At 42.5% G+C, this 15393-nt stretch overlaps 1 protein-coding gene across 8 annotated transcripts in view; it reads left to right on the top strand.

Annotated features, from left to right (window-relative positions):
• Positions 1-15393, top strand: part of ATRN (attractin) — a 157682-nt gene that overhangs the window by 78907 nt on the left and 63382 nt on the right. For all 8 annotated transcript variants that reach the window (XM_042980835.1, XM_042980829.1, XM_042980830.1 and 5 more), the window contains exons 13-18: positions 1776-1897; positions 2699-2837; positions 4736-4926; positions 7359-7578; positions 8825-9010; positions 9513-9746. In XM_042980835.1, the coding sequence (XP_042836769.1) occupies positions 1776-1897; positions 2699-2837; positions 4736-4926; positions 7359-7578; positions 8825-9010; positions 9513-9746 (1092 nt within the window). The remainder of the gene's footprint in view (positions 1-1775; positions 1898-2698; positions 2838-4735; positions 4927-7358; positions 7579-8824; positions 9011-9512; positions 9747-15393) is intronic.

The raw sequence follows: 15393 nt of genomic DNA on the forward strand, positions 1-15393 counted from the left end.
TTTAAACTTTAATTAACTTAAATTAAAAAATTACAGGGGTGCCTGGGTGGCTCAGTCAGTTAAGCGTCTGACTTTGGCCCAGGTCACGAACTCGCGGTTTGTGAGTTCGAGCCCCGTGTCGGGCTCCGTGCTGACAGCTCAGAGCCCGGAGCCTGCTTCGGATTCTGTGTCTCCCTCTCTGCCCCTCCCCCGCTCATGCTCTGTCTCTCTCTGTCTCAGAAATAAAGAAACATTTAAAAAATTTTTAAAAAAATTACATGAGGCTAGTGGCTACCATATTGGATTATGCAGTTCTGATGTTAAGGATGAGATTAAGAGGGGCAACCCAGAAAAGCTATGTTGGAGTAGATTGTTCTAGTGGATAGAGGTAGAGTTGCTCTCTATGCAGAGTACTCTTCTGTAGCTTCTCTAGCTGGGCACAGCAATGATAGCAAGGCAAGAGAGTTGCTGAGGATGACCAGTGGTCCCAGCTTTTAGAACTACCCCTTATGTTTTCCAGGCTTTCTTCATCTTGTCTACTTAGCTTCTTATGCTTTTGCTCTGGCTTACAGCACAGTGTAATACAGTGAGATAATATCTGTAATAAAGTGAGGTAATATCCTACCTTTAAAAGTAAGAAAAATGTCTCTGCAAAGTATTTGTTCACTTCAATTAATTTAAAGAATGTTGGCTGAATTTCTTAACTGTTAGAGTTGGTGTAGCATGTTACCATGAGGGTTATGGTGGATAGAGTCAGCTTTTACTGTCCTGGAATGCTTCAAATTAAGATGAGTACAAATCCTCAAAAAGGACACCCAGGCAACTTCCCAGTGAGCGCTGAAGAACAGAGAGGACCAGAACCTGGTAGGGTTCAAAGGGATAAAATCTGTGAAATTGGTTTTTTTTTTTAATCCAGGTTTTAAAAGTTCAAATTAAATGTACATGATTATAGAAAATAATATTTAATTACCTTAGATGGTTCAGTATGAATCCCTTTGCCGTGAACTTATCTCAGATGTCATATCCCTGGTCACTCTTCTTTCTGTGTGGGCCCAGTCCGTGGGGCGATGACCAGAGGAGGACATCAGCAACCCAAGGAGCATGCTTCGTGGGGGTGGGCCCTGCCTTGTCTTGTCCATGGGTTCCATCATGTGCCATGTTTGCAAGTGGATCAACAGATGAAGCAGCATGGTTGTATGGGCTCTCTTTTGTTGCTGACCTTGGCCTGTCAGGGGTCCACAGGAGATGCAGCAGGTCTGTAGTAGCCCAGAAGATCTCAAACTTAAGACTCTTAGATTTACATACATGTGTACAGAATGTATCTCAGCCTGGTGCCTCCTTTGGGCTTCTGTGGTGCTGCCTGCTTCCTGTGCCCAGATTAGCCTTGCATTTACAGCTAGGAGGAGTGGTTTGGTCTGTGACGTTACTTTGTTTGGGTCCTCGACAGCTCTTGGTGTTCATTCTATTGCTAGCTGCTTTTTTTCTCGGGGAAAAAAAGTATTCAGAGAACCTGACCTGCTTCCATTATATCTCATTATCGTTGAATGAAATGAATATATCTTTGTTTTTCCCTCTCTGTGTACTTTCTATGGGAGTAGGGGGCTTACAAAAGAGTGTTTCTTTAAACTTCTTAACTTATTTCTAAATATTCTCTTAACCTGAGCACACCAGTATATTTTCCTGCCAGTTTTACTTATTTTACTTCCCATCCCTTGTTAACATTTTTTAAAAACCTTAGTCTCAGATTTTTCTGAGGAGGAGCTGTCACAGTTGATGAATTTTTCTTCTTTTCGTAGCTCTTGACCATGACAGATGCGACCAGCACACTGATTGTTACAGCTGCACAGCCAACACCAACGACTGCCACTGGTGCAATGACCATTGTGTCCCTGTGAACCACAGCTGCACGGAAGGCCAGGTCAGGGGCCGTCTCTCAAGGATTTCAGAGGATGAAAGGGCCCCGGGGTGGGGGGGGGGTCAGGTGTAAGACTATAGCGTGTATGGTACAAATACTGGCCCAGACTTATTTTTAAAACCTTTGGTGTGGATTTGGATTTTATTATATCGCTTAGGTTTTCTTTTAGGAAGGGCTGCTATGTGCATCATAATTTCAAAGGTCCTGCTGGCCACAAGGGTTGATGTGTAGTGTTTTAGAAGAGAGCAGGACTATTCTTCTGTGTACTCCCTACTCCTTAGAGGCATGACTGTAGCTAAGTGCTGGATGTTTGGTGTGAGTGAGCTCACTCTACCTGTGCAAGCTTTTGGGAGCAAGTTTTAGAACTTGAGACTGAAGGTGATTCTGCGTCTTTGCAGAATCTCCTTTTTTAGGTTCTAGGGCAAAAAATAATAGAATGACTCAGCTTCTATAGTTTTTGACAGTTTATTCCACAAAGCAGTTCATAAAATATGAAAGTTTTAAATTGTTTGGGAGGCTTTTGAAAAGCAGTGAGTTGAACGCCGCCATTTCACAAATGAGCAGATAGAAGAGTGGTGTTTAAAATAGAGCACCTTGCCTCCTTGCTGGGTCAAGGCATGTCCTTGTGCGGAAGATTTCAGCACCCTATTTCCATTGCAGGCCTGATTCATCTGCATCTTATTTGTGTGTTTATTTGCAGTTTGCTTCCTCAGTTAAAATTTTGTTGATTTTAACATCCTGTTTGTCCTCACCATGAGTTCTGGCCGGGGATTAAGAGAAAAGCTTTTGTCCACTGTGTTCTAGATCTCCATTTCCACATATGAGAATTGCCCCAAGGATAACCCCATGTACTACTGTAACAAGAAGACCAGCTGTAGGAGCTGTGCCCTGGACCAGAACTGCCAGTGGGAGCCCCGGAATCAGGAGTGCATCGCCCTGCCTGGTAGGCCTTGTAGGGGCATCTTGATGTGCATGGGTCCAGAGACGTCACACACACGCCCCCCATACTGTGCAGCCCAGATTGAACCCAGTACAGGAAACAAACTCATTTTAACCATTCATCCACCGTACCATAATTGTGGTTATTCTTTTTAATGAAAATACAGTTCTTAAGCATTTGCTCGTACTGTGCTTTGAGATAAAGTAAAGCATCATCTGCTGCTCTGGGGAATGGAATGACAGTTTGGCTCCGTATCTTCGAGCCTGCTGCACTGTCTCTGCTCGCCTCTGTTGTGGTCACCTGGCAGTAGAATGCAGCAATTTTGGCAGCCAGTCCGTCTGAGGGGTACTTTATGAATAGTTCTTCCTGAACACTGGGATTAGATTGTCAGCACCTTCTGACAAGAAGGAAGAGAGATGCCTTTATCAGCAGCACCTCCTGGGGTGATCTCCAGTCCTGAATATCTCAATTTATGGCCTCTAAGGTTTGGAATGAAGAGTTGAGGGCCTCAGGCTGGCCAGCCACGACAGAAGTTCTATGATAACATTTGCTCAACCACGATTGCCCAAAAGGGGTACATCTGTGGTTCTGTGCAGCAGCTGAAGCATGCCCAGGGCAACAAGGTCTGCCTGGCCCCTTTTGAATGTCCTTTGGAAGTACTTGATTCATCTTGCATGAGTGTGAGCTTCTCGTTCTTTATCTCATGGCATCTCAAACTTCAGTGCACTGCAGGGGATTTTGTCAGAAATCAGATTCTCATATGCATCGGGGGTGGGGCTCTAGAATCTAGATTATAACGAGTAGTGACACTGATGCCACACTTGGAAGAACAAGTCTTTTATTTTTTTTTTTAATTTTTTTAACGTTTATTACTTTTGAGAGAGAGAGACAGAGTGCAAGTGGGGTTGGGGGGTGCAGAGTGTAAGTGGGGTTGGGGGTGGGGAGACACAGAATCCGAAGCAGGCTCCAGGCTCTGAGCTATCAGCACAGAGCTTGATGTGGGGCTCGAACTCACAGACTGCAAGATCATGACCTGAGTTGAAGTCAGGCACTTAACCGACTGAGCCACCCAGGCACCCTGCAAGAACAAGTCTTTATCTGCTCTTCAATGAACCCTTTCCCATGGCACCTTCCACTTACCTCACTGACTGGTAACGGGCATTGTTGGTGGCATTCTTCAGGGAACTTACTTCTGGCAAAGTTGCTTTGCTGTGCCCTTTTAGGAAGCATGCAGAGCTTCTGTGGGGCAGGGCACAGAGCTGAACTGGGTGGGTTCAGGGTGATTGCAGAAGTAGATTCCCATCTTGCCTCATGTGCTGCAGCTGTATCACTTTGGATTTGTTGTTGTTTTGTTTTGTTTTGTTTTGTTTTGTTTTGTTTTTTCCCGAAAAGGATCTTTCCACCTCACTTTGGGGACGTTTTGTGCCCTTGATTTGTGCCCTTTCCACTTGATGTGAAAATAGTGCAGCTTTTGAAGACTGTAGTCTTACTCACTCACCAACTCATTTCCACACTCCACAGTTTTCTTCCCCATCCTTCCATTGTGCATATTTATTTTTCTGCTCTTCACTTAGGATTTTAGTCTTGTTTCTAATTGTTCGTCAAAAAGGAGTTTAGAAATTGAGCACTGGCACCTAGGATTTTTTTCTTCCAAGATATAGAGAGTTGACCTTAGAGTATGCCTCTTGAGATCCAGGAAATAGGACTGGTGAAGTCTAACTTTCTTCTATTCTGTATTGGTCCTTAGTGATGGGTTGGATGCCATCACCATATCCTAGTGAAGTACTGTGGAATTCAAATTGCAAAAACCTTCTAGGTTTCCGGTGATTCAAACTGGTAATGTAGTGGTTTTGTGTGGTTTCTAAAACTCTTTTTTTTCTTTTTCCCCCGCTTTACAAAAGAAAATATCTGTGGCATTGGCTGGCATTTGGTCGGAAACTCGTGTTTGAAAATTACCACTGCCAAGGAGAATTATGACAATGCTAAATTGTCCTGTAGGAACCACAATGCCTTTTTGGCTTCTCTTACAACCCAGAAGAAGGTAGAATTTGTCCTTAAGCAGCTGCGAATAATGCAGTCATCACAGAGCATGGTGAGTTAACATCCTCAGAACTTAAATTTCTACCACCCACCCTTCCACTGAGAGCACGAACACAGCTTCCCTGTGATGTGCCTGGCACGCGGAGTGCTAGTGTGTGAGTATACTAAGAGACTGGCACGATCAGATGCTCTTCCCTTGATGCTTTCTTTCTTACCTTAAAATTGTTCAGACTTTGTAAGTCATATCGATTAGATTGTAAGACAAAGGGATAATTACACGTATATTGAGTAGCACCATGTGTCACATATCCTTGTGACATCAGCTGGTGCTTTCATCCTGGCTTCTGGGTTCTGCTGGGGGAGAGGGAAAGGGGATGTCACTACCGATTAGCTAGGTTGAAGGAAGCCACTGGAGTCTGTCAGGTTTCAGGTATTGTTACAGTGTGTAATATTTAATGGTAATCACCCTAAGAACTGTTGGGTCTTCCTTAGGTCTGACCAGCTCCAAAGGAGAGAGCACTTTCTTATCAAACGTTTCTGAGCCCAGAAAGCCCCAAGTTCTCTTCCTGTCCTCCCAGTGCCCTCAGGTGACCTGTAGTTGATATTCTACAAACACATTTTGTCTAGAGAGGGATGAGCAGCACTTTGTTGGGTGCAGCCCCCTTCAGGGAAAAACATGGAAAGTGTGGTCTGGGTCCTGGCTACATTGGCCTCTGTATACCACCTGCTGTGTGACTGGTGGGAGGGGCGCTATAGTATTTTTCTTTTCTCCAGTTGGTCTTTTTTCCAGTGCGGCTTTGCCATACGGCATGGACACTTCAGACACTGGCAATACATTATAAATGTGGTTATCTCAGGGAACACTATGGCCGCATTTTATGTTTTATGATATTTTGAAGGGTTTTTCACATTACATAATCTCCATCAGAGATTTGTTTCTCTTTTCCTCAGCCCCAGAAATGGGCCTCTTCCTCTGTTCTGTCCTTGGCTGTTGGCTGGTCTTACCTGTAGTCACTCCCTCAGAGAATTGATGGCTTACAGCTTTCCACATTACCAGGGACCCCCAGGTGAATGTCTTTGAAAGAACACCTGGCTAGAAGGGTCCTGCTCTGCCAGCTGGCCACAGATATATCTTCTGGTACCTTTTCCCTCTTCCTCCAGTTTTCTGGCTCCAGAAGGTTCTGCATAGCTCCCAGGTCTGCTGGGAACACATTTGTACAACAGGAATTCATAGTCTTGTGGTGAGACTGACAGGTGAAAAGACAACTGTAGTGAAAAGTGCTTCCATAGGTGTGAGTCTAAACCTAAATCCCAGGCTTGCACGGAAGAACGAGAGCGAGCGCTGGACCTAGCCTGTAGGGCAGAGGCTGGCTGATAGACAGCCAGAGAGGTAATCTCTGAAGATGAGAGAGTTGGGAAGGTGGAGAGGGAAACACCATCTTTATATTGTACCGCCACATGCAAGATGTGGAGATCGAGGGGTGAGCTGCAGGTATGTTTGCATGACTGGCTGCGGGCTAGGGGGAAGGGAGGTCCTGTGGCCGGGCCACACGAGGTATCAAATCCAGAGAGGCCTTGTGTATAATGCTGATTGCTATGAATTCTATCCTGAAGCCAAAGAGGAAGAAATTGAAGGACTTTTAAAAGATACTAATTTTAATTAGCTTTCTTTCCTTAAAAAATGCATATTGCAAAGGAAATTTAGAAGATGCTAGCATTAAAATCAAAATAAATATCATTTATTACGACTAAAAATAGCTTCTGGGTATGTTTATTTCTTTGACATCTTTAACAGGCACGTATATTTTTTTCCTCTCAAAAATGGAAATACATTGTACATTCTGTTTGTAACTGCCAATATTAGGAATATCTTTCATTGCTGGACTGAAGCGTATACTTCGACTTAAAAATTGTTTTAAATTGTAACAAGAAGAAAACTTTAATAGAGCAGAAGATGGCAGAGACTCCCAGAGGTCCTCTTATTCCCTAGAAAATTCAGTGCCAGGCAGTACTCGCCAGCTTGAAAGTACAAATCTTCAATCATCTGAACTGGCCAAAGCCCCAACACAAGCTTAGTTAATGATCCAAGGATAAGCATATAACCAGTATTTCATAAATTATTGGTAAGATGCTTTTATGCATAAGTAATCATTTAAACCGAGGTTGGGGGATGGCCGTCTGTGTAACATTTGCCATAGGGTATAGTACTTTAGGGACTTATTATTACCTCTTTGCTGTTAATCTCTATGAAAATTTTTATATCTTCTCTGACTTATATTTCTGTCCTTTGTAAAATGGTCATATTGAAGTGCCAGGGATGATATATAACATTAAAAATGATAGTCTGTCCTACTCTGCTGTGGCTCAGTCAGGATAGGGAGGTTTTCTTTTATCTGTGGGTATATGTAACTTAGTGGTTTTTATCTAGAAGCCTGTTTTGTTCAAGACATTGCTTATACATAGCTGTGTCTCTTTTGCCTATAGTCCAAGCTCACCTTAACCCCATGGGTTGGCCTTCGGAAGATCAATGTGTCCTACTGGTGCTGGGAAGATATGTCCCCATTCACAAATAGTTTGCTACAGTGGATGCCGTCTGAGCCCAGTGATGCTGGATTCTGTGGAATCTTGTCAGAACCCAGTACTCGGGGCTTGAAGGCTGCAACCTGCATCAACCCACTCAATGGTAGTGTCTGCGAAAGGCCTGGTAAGTATATGGGTGAATGATTGTCATTGGAAGCTCACTGAAAGAGAAACTGTAGGAGGCATAGTTAAATATTGAGATGTGTGAGATAGTCACGAGCAACAGATGGAGTATTGGTTTCAAGCATATGAAGCAGAGTGTCACCCAGAATTTAAACGCAGAAGGAAATAGTCTTTGGCTCTGCGTAGTATGAGCCATAATCATAAACAAAAATCACTAATTCTATTCAAAAGAGCCTAATATTCTCATTTACAGTGAGATTGATTGGTGTGTTGACCACAAAAAGTGTTGAGAATTTGCTCCAACAGGCAGATGTCTTGGTGCTGGCAAAGAAATGCTGTGGAAGAAAGAACAAGAATGCAAAGAAAAGATCAGAAGAGCAAGCAGGTCACTGCAGGGACAGTAGACAGAAAAATGAGGAGAGCGGTTACGTGACAGCAGAAGCAAACCTGAAGCACGCTAGAGCTGTGAGAGAGTATCGAGGAGCACACCCTGAGTAGCTTCTCAGGTTCAGATCTCTCCTCTGGGCTACATTCAGGCTCCCCATGGGCTTGGGGTCTCTCCTCTGGGCTACAGTCAAGCTTCCCAAAGGCAGGCCTGGGGGCAGCCTCTGCAGCACGCGCAAACGTCTTATTCCTGCAGAGGGACGCAGGGACGCACACAGCAGATAGAATTTTGTGGGAGCTTTTTGGGAGGCTGGACTCCATTGACATAGTGTCTCATTTTAGCAAGGTACTGTAAGTTGTCTGAAGAGTACCCAGGTGTAGAAGAGAACGCATAGCGCTGTAGGAATCCCCTTAAAATATGGTTGCTAAACTTCCTGTAGGGGAGCTTCTCAGCCTTTTTGGGTCCTGAATGCTTTGGTGCATTTAATGAATGCTGTGCTCCTTCTACCCCCCAAATACACAAAGATACAAGTTTTCATGTTGAGGTGGGTTTCAATATCCTGGGTCCCATATTTTGTAAGGAGCTTTAGAACCACTGCTCTTATAGAAAGATTAGCTTGTTCCCTCATGTCTGTCCTTAAGGCTCTTTGAAAAGAAAGAGTTTTTTACCCCCCAAGCGTATGAGTATACTTGACTAACCAGTACATGGTGACTCTGTGTTTTCCGTTTCCCCCTACATTTAATGTAGCCCACTGCATTGATGTCGTGACACGCTAATGGGTCACAACCCACCCTGACAGGCCTTTTTGATCTCAGCCAACGTGGTGGGAGCTCTAAGTGTCTCTCTTGGGTTTGCTTCCCAGCGAACCACAGTGCCAAGCAGTGCCGGACGCCGTGTGCCTTGCGGACGGCGTGTGGAGAGTGCACCAGTGGCAGCTCAGAGTGTATGTGGTGCAGCAACATGAAGCAGTGCGTGGACTCCAACGCCTACGTGGCCTCCTTCCCTTTTGGCCAGTGTATGGAGTGGTACACCATGAGCAGCTGCCCCCGTAAGTGAAAAGGGTGCCGTTCCTGCTGTGGGGCCGCGCTGTCGGCCCCTGAGCATTTTAGGGACAATGCTGAGACTGCCGGAGGAGAACCTTCATGCAGAACCAAGCCCTGTGGGATAGACCGCAGAGTCCAGAAGCAGCTTGCCCAGCTTCAGTATCCTACTGCTTCATCCGTGCAACGTCTCCACACCTTACTCTCCTGATTGATGAAATAAATGGACTCCGGTAGATGACCACTAAGGTCCCTTTCTCCCTCAACATCCTGGGATTGAGGGGGGGGGGGGGAGTCCCTATTCTGTGTTGGGCAAGGTATTGGGCTCTTTAAATTTATTGTGTCATTTAAACAGTCACTTTAGAATAGGAGTCTTGACTGACAGAAGTTGAATAGTGTGTTTTAAAAAAAAAAAAGGTAATTGTTTTTAAAAAGGGTAATTTAAATACAATGAATTCAAAGCAACCTAGTGAATTGTGCTAGTGAATTGTAACTTGTGCCCTCTTACAGCTGAAAATTGTTCAGGCTACTGTACCTGCAGCCATTGCTTGGAGCAGCCAGGCTGCGGCTGGTGTACTGACCCCAGCAATACTGGCAAAGGGAAATGCATAGAAGGCTCCTATAAAGGACCAGTGAAGATGCCTTCTCAGGCCCCTGTGGGAAATTCCTACCCGCAGCCCCTTCTCAATTCCAGCATGTGCCTGGAGGACAGCAGATACAACTGGTCTTTCATTCATTGTCCAGGTAATTTGTCTTGAATGCCCAAAATCAAGTGTTTCGCTGCCTATTTATAAAGAATAAAACTTTGAAAGCTATGTTATTTATATGAATTTCCTTTAGGAAAAAAATAACATCATTTTAGGAGAAATAGTTTTGCATGAAAACTATTTTTTTTTTAACTAATTTGGTTTTGGGTTTTTTTTTTTTTTTTAAGTTTATTTATTTTGAGAGAGCCAGCGAGTGAGCATAGGCTGGGGAGAGTCAGAGAGAAAGGAAGAGAGAATCCCAAGCAGGCTCCACACCACCAGCACAGAGCCTGACGAGGGACTCAATCCCAGGATCGTGAGATCATGACTCTCAGAGATGAAATCAAGAGTCAGACACAACTGACCGAGCCACCCAGGTGCCCCTGAAAAATATTTTCAATGTCAATTAATGAAAACACAGAAGTTCAAGTGAGGTGTTTTGCTTTCACTACAGAAGTAATGAAGTATGTTCATTATAAACAAATACTGCAGATGTAGATAAAATAAAAACTGGAATTCCTCTTCTCAGGTCCAGTTCTTCATAGAGGTAAAAACTTTTAATGGTTTAATATAGATACCTTCAGACATACCCATTTCTATTTTAGAGATAGAAAATACTGGGGTGCAGGGGGTGGCTCAGTCAGTTGAGCTTGTGACTCAAGCTCAGGTCATGATCTCATAGTTTCATGAGTTCAAGCCCCTCATCAGGTTCTGCACTGCCAGCACAGAGCCTACTTGAATTCTCTCCCTCTCTCCCTCTCTCCCTTTCTCTCTTTCTCTCTGTTCCTCTCCCTCTCTCCCCCTCTCTCTCTCTCAAAATAAATATGTAAACTTAAAAAATAGAAAATACTATGCTATATAGGATTAATATGATATCTGTTGTTCTAGTTTGCTTTTTACTGAAAAATACATTGTGGCAATTGTTAGAGGAAAAATGAAAAATAAATTTCCTGCCAACCCAGAAATTCCTTTTCACAAATGTAGAAAAAAAAAGAAAATAGTCTTATTTTGAGTAAGCATTAAACCAGACTGGTACGCCAGTGGTACACCTTCTCACCTTTTTTTTTTTTTTTTTTTAATGTTTACTTAGTCTCCAGAGAGAGACAGAGTGTGAGTGGGGGAGGGTCAGAGAGAGAGGAAGACACAGAATCTGAAGCAGGCTCCAGGCTCTGAGCTGTCAGCACAGAGCCTAATGCGGGGCTCGAACTCACAAACCGTGAGGTCATGACCTGAGCCGAGGTCGGACGCTTAACCGACTGAGCCACCCGGGTGCCCTGAGAAAGCTCGCCTTTTTAAATAGGCATATAAGCTACTTATATCTTTATAGCAAGCAGCTGGTTACAGTGTGGCACTAATGCACCCAGACTAAATTCCCATAGTGACAGGGAGGTAGGGTGCTGGCTTCCTTGATGTTTGCATTTCAAAGTGATGGCTCCCAGGCCCTTAAGAAAAAATTCCTCTGATTGTTGTGCTGATAAGAGGTTTATTTAGGTTTTTGAAAAGGTTTACGTACATATACATGTTAAAGGAGAAGAGAAAGGATTTGTAAAAATAGGTTCCCTTGAAGTGCTCTAAGAAAAGGGAGAAGGGGGAGGGAAGGGTCCCTATCCCTGGCAAGAGGAAAAATTAAGCCTGCCTGCCTGCTCTCCCTCCCCCTCTCCCTCTGTTCCCTTCCTCCCCCTTCCTTCCAGTGGTTGGTCAAGAAGGAATAGACCATGAGTTGGGAAGGGTGTCCTGAGAAATCAACCCTGAGAAATTGGCCTTTGATTCAGACTGTCAGTAAATACTCAAGAATGTGCTGATGGGCCTCCAGAACAGCTGGGAGAGGTTAGGTGCAAAGACCCCAGGAGGTTAGTGGGTAAGAACTTCTCCAAGAGTCTGACACACGGTGCCACTGACAACAGGGCAATGAGGACTTCTGTAAGGGAAAGACCACCCTAAGTAACAGTAAAAGGCAAGAAATAGGCTGGGGGAAAATATCTGCAGTATAAAGATTATCATCCAGAGTATGTAAACCTCTGTCCTCCAGGAAGAAAAAAATGTGTAAGCTCAACAGAAAAAGTGGGCAAAGGATATAAAGAAGTCATTCTCAGGCAAGGAAAAGAGCAGGAAAATGTAAAATAAGAAACCAGTTTTTTTTTTTTTTTTTTTTTTGTCTACCAAACAAATTTCCTGTGTTCCTTTTTTCCTCTCTAAGAGGTCAAAGGATCTATAATTCTGTTTCTTATCTACTAGTTTAATTCATGAAATATTTAAATCTGTGCCTTTTTGTTAATATCAGGAATATATGAGGTGAAATGGCAACCCACAGAATGGGAGAGAATATTTGCAAATCATATACAGTATCTGGTAAGAGTCTAAAGTCCAGAATACATAAAGAACTCTTAAAACTCAACAGTAAAAAAAAAAAAAAAAAGAACCCAATTATGAAATGGGCAAAAGATTGAAATAGACATTTCTCCAAAGAAGATACACAAATGGCCAATAAGCACATGAAAAGATGCTCAACAACATTCAAGAAATTGGAACCCTCACACATTGCTGGAAGGAATGTAAAATGGTGCGGCCACTTTGGAAAACCGTTTGGCAGTTCCTCAAAAAGTTAAACATAGAGTTGTCATATGGCCCAATATATACCCAAGAGAATTAAAAACATATGTCTACCCAAAAACTTGCGGTGAATGCTCATAGCAGCATTATTCATAATAGACAAAAGTGGAAACAACCCAGTGTCTGTCAGATGGCGAATGGATAAACAAAATGTGATACATCCATATGATGGAATACTATTAGGCAACAAAAAGGAGCAGAGTACTATATTCTGTGACATGGATGAGCCTCAAAAGCATGCTCCGTAAAACCAGTCAGATTCAAGACTGTTTATTATTATGATACCATTTATATGAGATGGCCAAAAAAGAGCAAATATACGGAGAAAAAAAATAGGTTAACTGTTGACTAGGGCTGGGAGTGGGAATGAGGAATAATGGGCACGGGGTTTTCCAAAGTAGTGGCACCATTTTCCATTCTCACTAGAAGTCTGAAAAGGTTGAGCTTTCTCCCCATGCTCATCAATGCCTGTGTCCGTTTTTTGATTGCAGATATTCTAGCATGTGAGAAACAGTATCTCACTGGTTTTGATTTGCATTTCTCTCATGACTGATGAAGTTGAGCATCTTACAGGCCATTTGCATCTTCTTAGGAGAAATGTCTATTCAAATTCTTTGCCCATTTTTAAATTGCATTATTTGTCTTTTTCTTATGGACATGTAAAATTCTTTGTGAATTCTAGATACAAGTTCCTTACTGAGTATATGATTTGCAAATATTTTCTTCCATTCTGTGGGTTTCTTTTTACTTTTTTGGTGGAATCTTTTGAAATATACAAGTTTTAAATTTTGTGAGTTCAGTGTATCAGTGTTTTCTTTTATCCCATGTGCTTTTGGTACTGTAAGAAATCAGTGCCTAACTAACCCAAGATCACAGAGATTTACTCCTGTTTTCTTTTTTTTCATGTTTGTTTATTTATTTCGAGAGAGAGAAAGTGAGTGATGCACTGGGGGGAGGGAGGGGCAGAGAGAGAGGGAGAGAGAGAATCTGAAGTGGAGAATTGATACTCAAGAGAGAATCAGCCTGATGCGCGACTCAGTCCCATCAACTGTGAGATCATGACCTGGGCCGAAATCAAGAGTCAGACTCAACCAACTCAGCCACTCAGGTGCTCCTCCTATGTTTTCTTTTTTATTTTTTTTTTAATAAAATTTTTAAATGTTTATTTTCCCAAGAAACAGAGACAGAGCGTGAGCGGGGGAGGGGATGAGAGAGAGAGAGGGAAACACAGAGTCTGAAGCAGGCTCCAGGCTCTGAGCCGTCGGCACAGAGCCCAATGCGGGGTTCGAACTCATGAACAGTGAGATCATGACCTGAGCCGAAGTTGGACACGACTAAGCCACCCAGGCACCCCCTGTGTTTTCTTTTTTAAAGTTTCATAGATTTTTTCTTCTGTTTAAGTCCACAATCCATTTTGGGTTTATTTTTGTATGTTGTGTGAGGTTGAACAGACACAGAGCTGGTCACGAGATACTTCCTGCTGTTTGCCACTCTCCCAAAGCCTGCTCTGTCTCCCAGCCTCAGTTGGATTTTTCAAGTGTCAGTTGGTCAAGTGCATCTAGTAACTTTCCCTGTCCCCACCTTCTACATTAGGAGACAGAATGTCTCAACTCCCCTTTTTCTATTAGATACCTGACACTATCTGTTTTGTAATTTCTAGAAATTGTTCAGTATTTCGGAAGTATCTCTCAATACACTTCTGATAGCACTTTTTCTTCTTATCCCATACTCTGATTGATTTATGCTTGTTTTTACATTTTTTTTCTGTACTTTCAGTGGGATTTTGAAGGGGAAGAGAGAGAGAGAGAGAGAAACATTTGTTCAGTCTTTTTATCTTGAACTAGAACACAGATTTTTATTGGTAAATGGTTTTAGGTATTACATTTTGTGTGTGTGTTGTACTTTGCCCTTTTGACACCTATACAGTTGTTCACCTTAACAGGAACAACATGTATATCCCACACCAAGTATTCTTGGTGCATTCCTAACTGATAGAGTCATTTTTAAGTTTTTCAGCTGCAGTCTGTATAGGACAAGTCAAATACCTGCAGGGATTAGAAAAGAGGTGGGTAAACAGAACTGATGCAAGACTGTGGAAGGTTGCCGAGACGGTGAAAACCTGTATCACGTTGGTCAACCAAGAGAGATCTGCAAAGGTTGCTAAAAAGTAAACCTTAAATGTTTTCACCACAAAAAAACAATAGTAATTATGTGATATGAGGCAAGGCTAACATTACCGTAGTAATCATTTAGTGATATATAAGTGTATCAAATCAATGCATTGTGCTCCTTACACAGTAGTATCTCAGTAGAGCTGGAGGGGAAAAGACAGACTTGCAGAATGAGATCTTCCATCTGTAGTGGTACAGGTTATGCACTCTGTGGATGGCCCCACTGGAATCTGCAGTGAACAGCAGTCCTGAGAGGCCCAGGTTTTATATACCTTTCTAGTTGTAAAGTCCTATATGCATCAAGAATCTTACTAACTCCACTTGTGGAAATGTTTTTATATATAAAGTGGTTATTTTTCTAAAAGAGAAAAATTGCTGACAGCTCAGAGCCTGGAACCTGCTTCGGATTCTGTGTCTCCCTCTCTCTCTGCCCCTCCCTGCTTGCAAGCTCTCTCTCTGTCTCTCGCACACAAATAAATAAATAAGCATTAAGAAATTTTTTATGGTTTATGATAGATGAAATAACGTAAAGTAACCGTGCTATAAATTTAAAAAAATCAAAATTGAGTGTTAATATGAGCACAAACTGTGTTAAACTGTACAGAAAAAATACTGAAACTAAAATTCCAAATGTGCACAGTGATCTCTGGGTTGTGCAGTTGATTATGATTTTCCTCCCTTCCTTATGTTCTTCAAACTTACTCTCGTGAACGTACATTATTTTACAAACAAGAGCAAATTATTTTTTTTTTATTTTTTTTATTTTTTATTTATTTATTTAATTTTTTTTGAGCAAATTATTTTTTTAATGGCTGTAGACTTTCACCTTGCTGTGGTATATTTCTGATTTCCTGGACTAGCCAT

Source organism: Panthera tigris, chromosome A3 (assembly GCF_018350195.1).
Source record: "Panthera tigris isolate Pti1 chromosome A3, P.tigris_Pti1_mat1.1, whole genome shotgun sequence".
Taxonomy (NCBI): domain Eukaryota; kingdom Metazoa; phylum Chordata; class Mammalia; order Carnivora; family Felidae; genus Panthera; species Panthera tigris.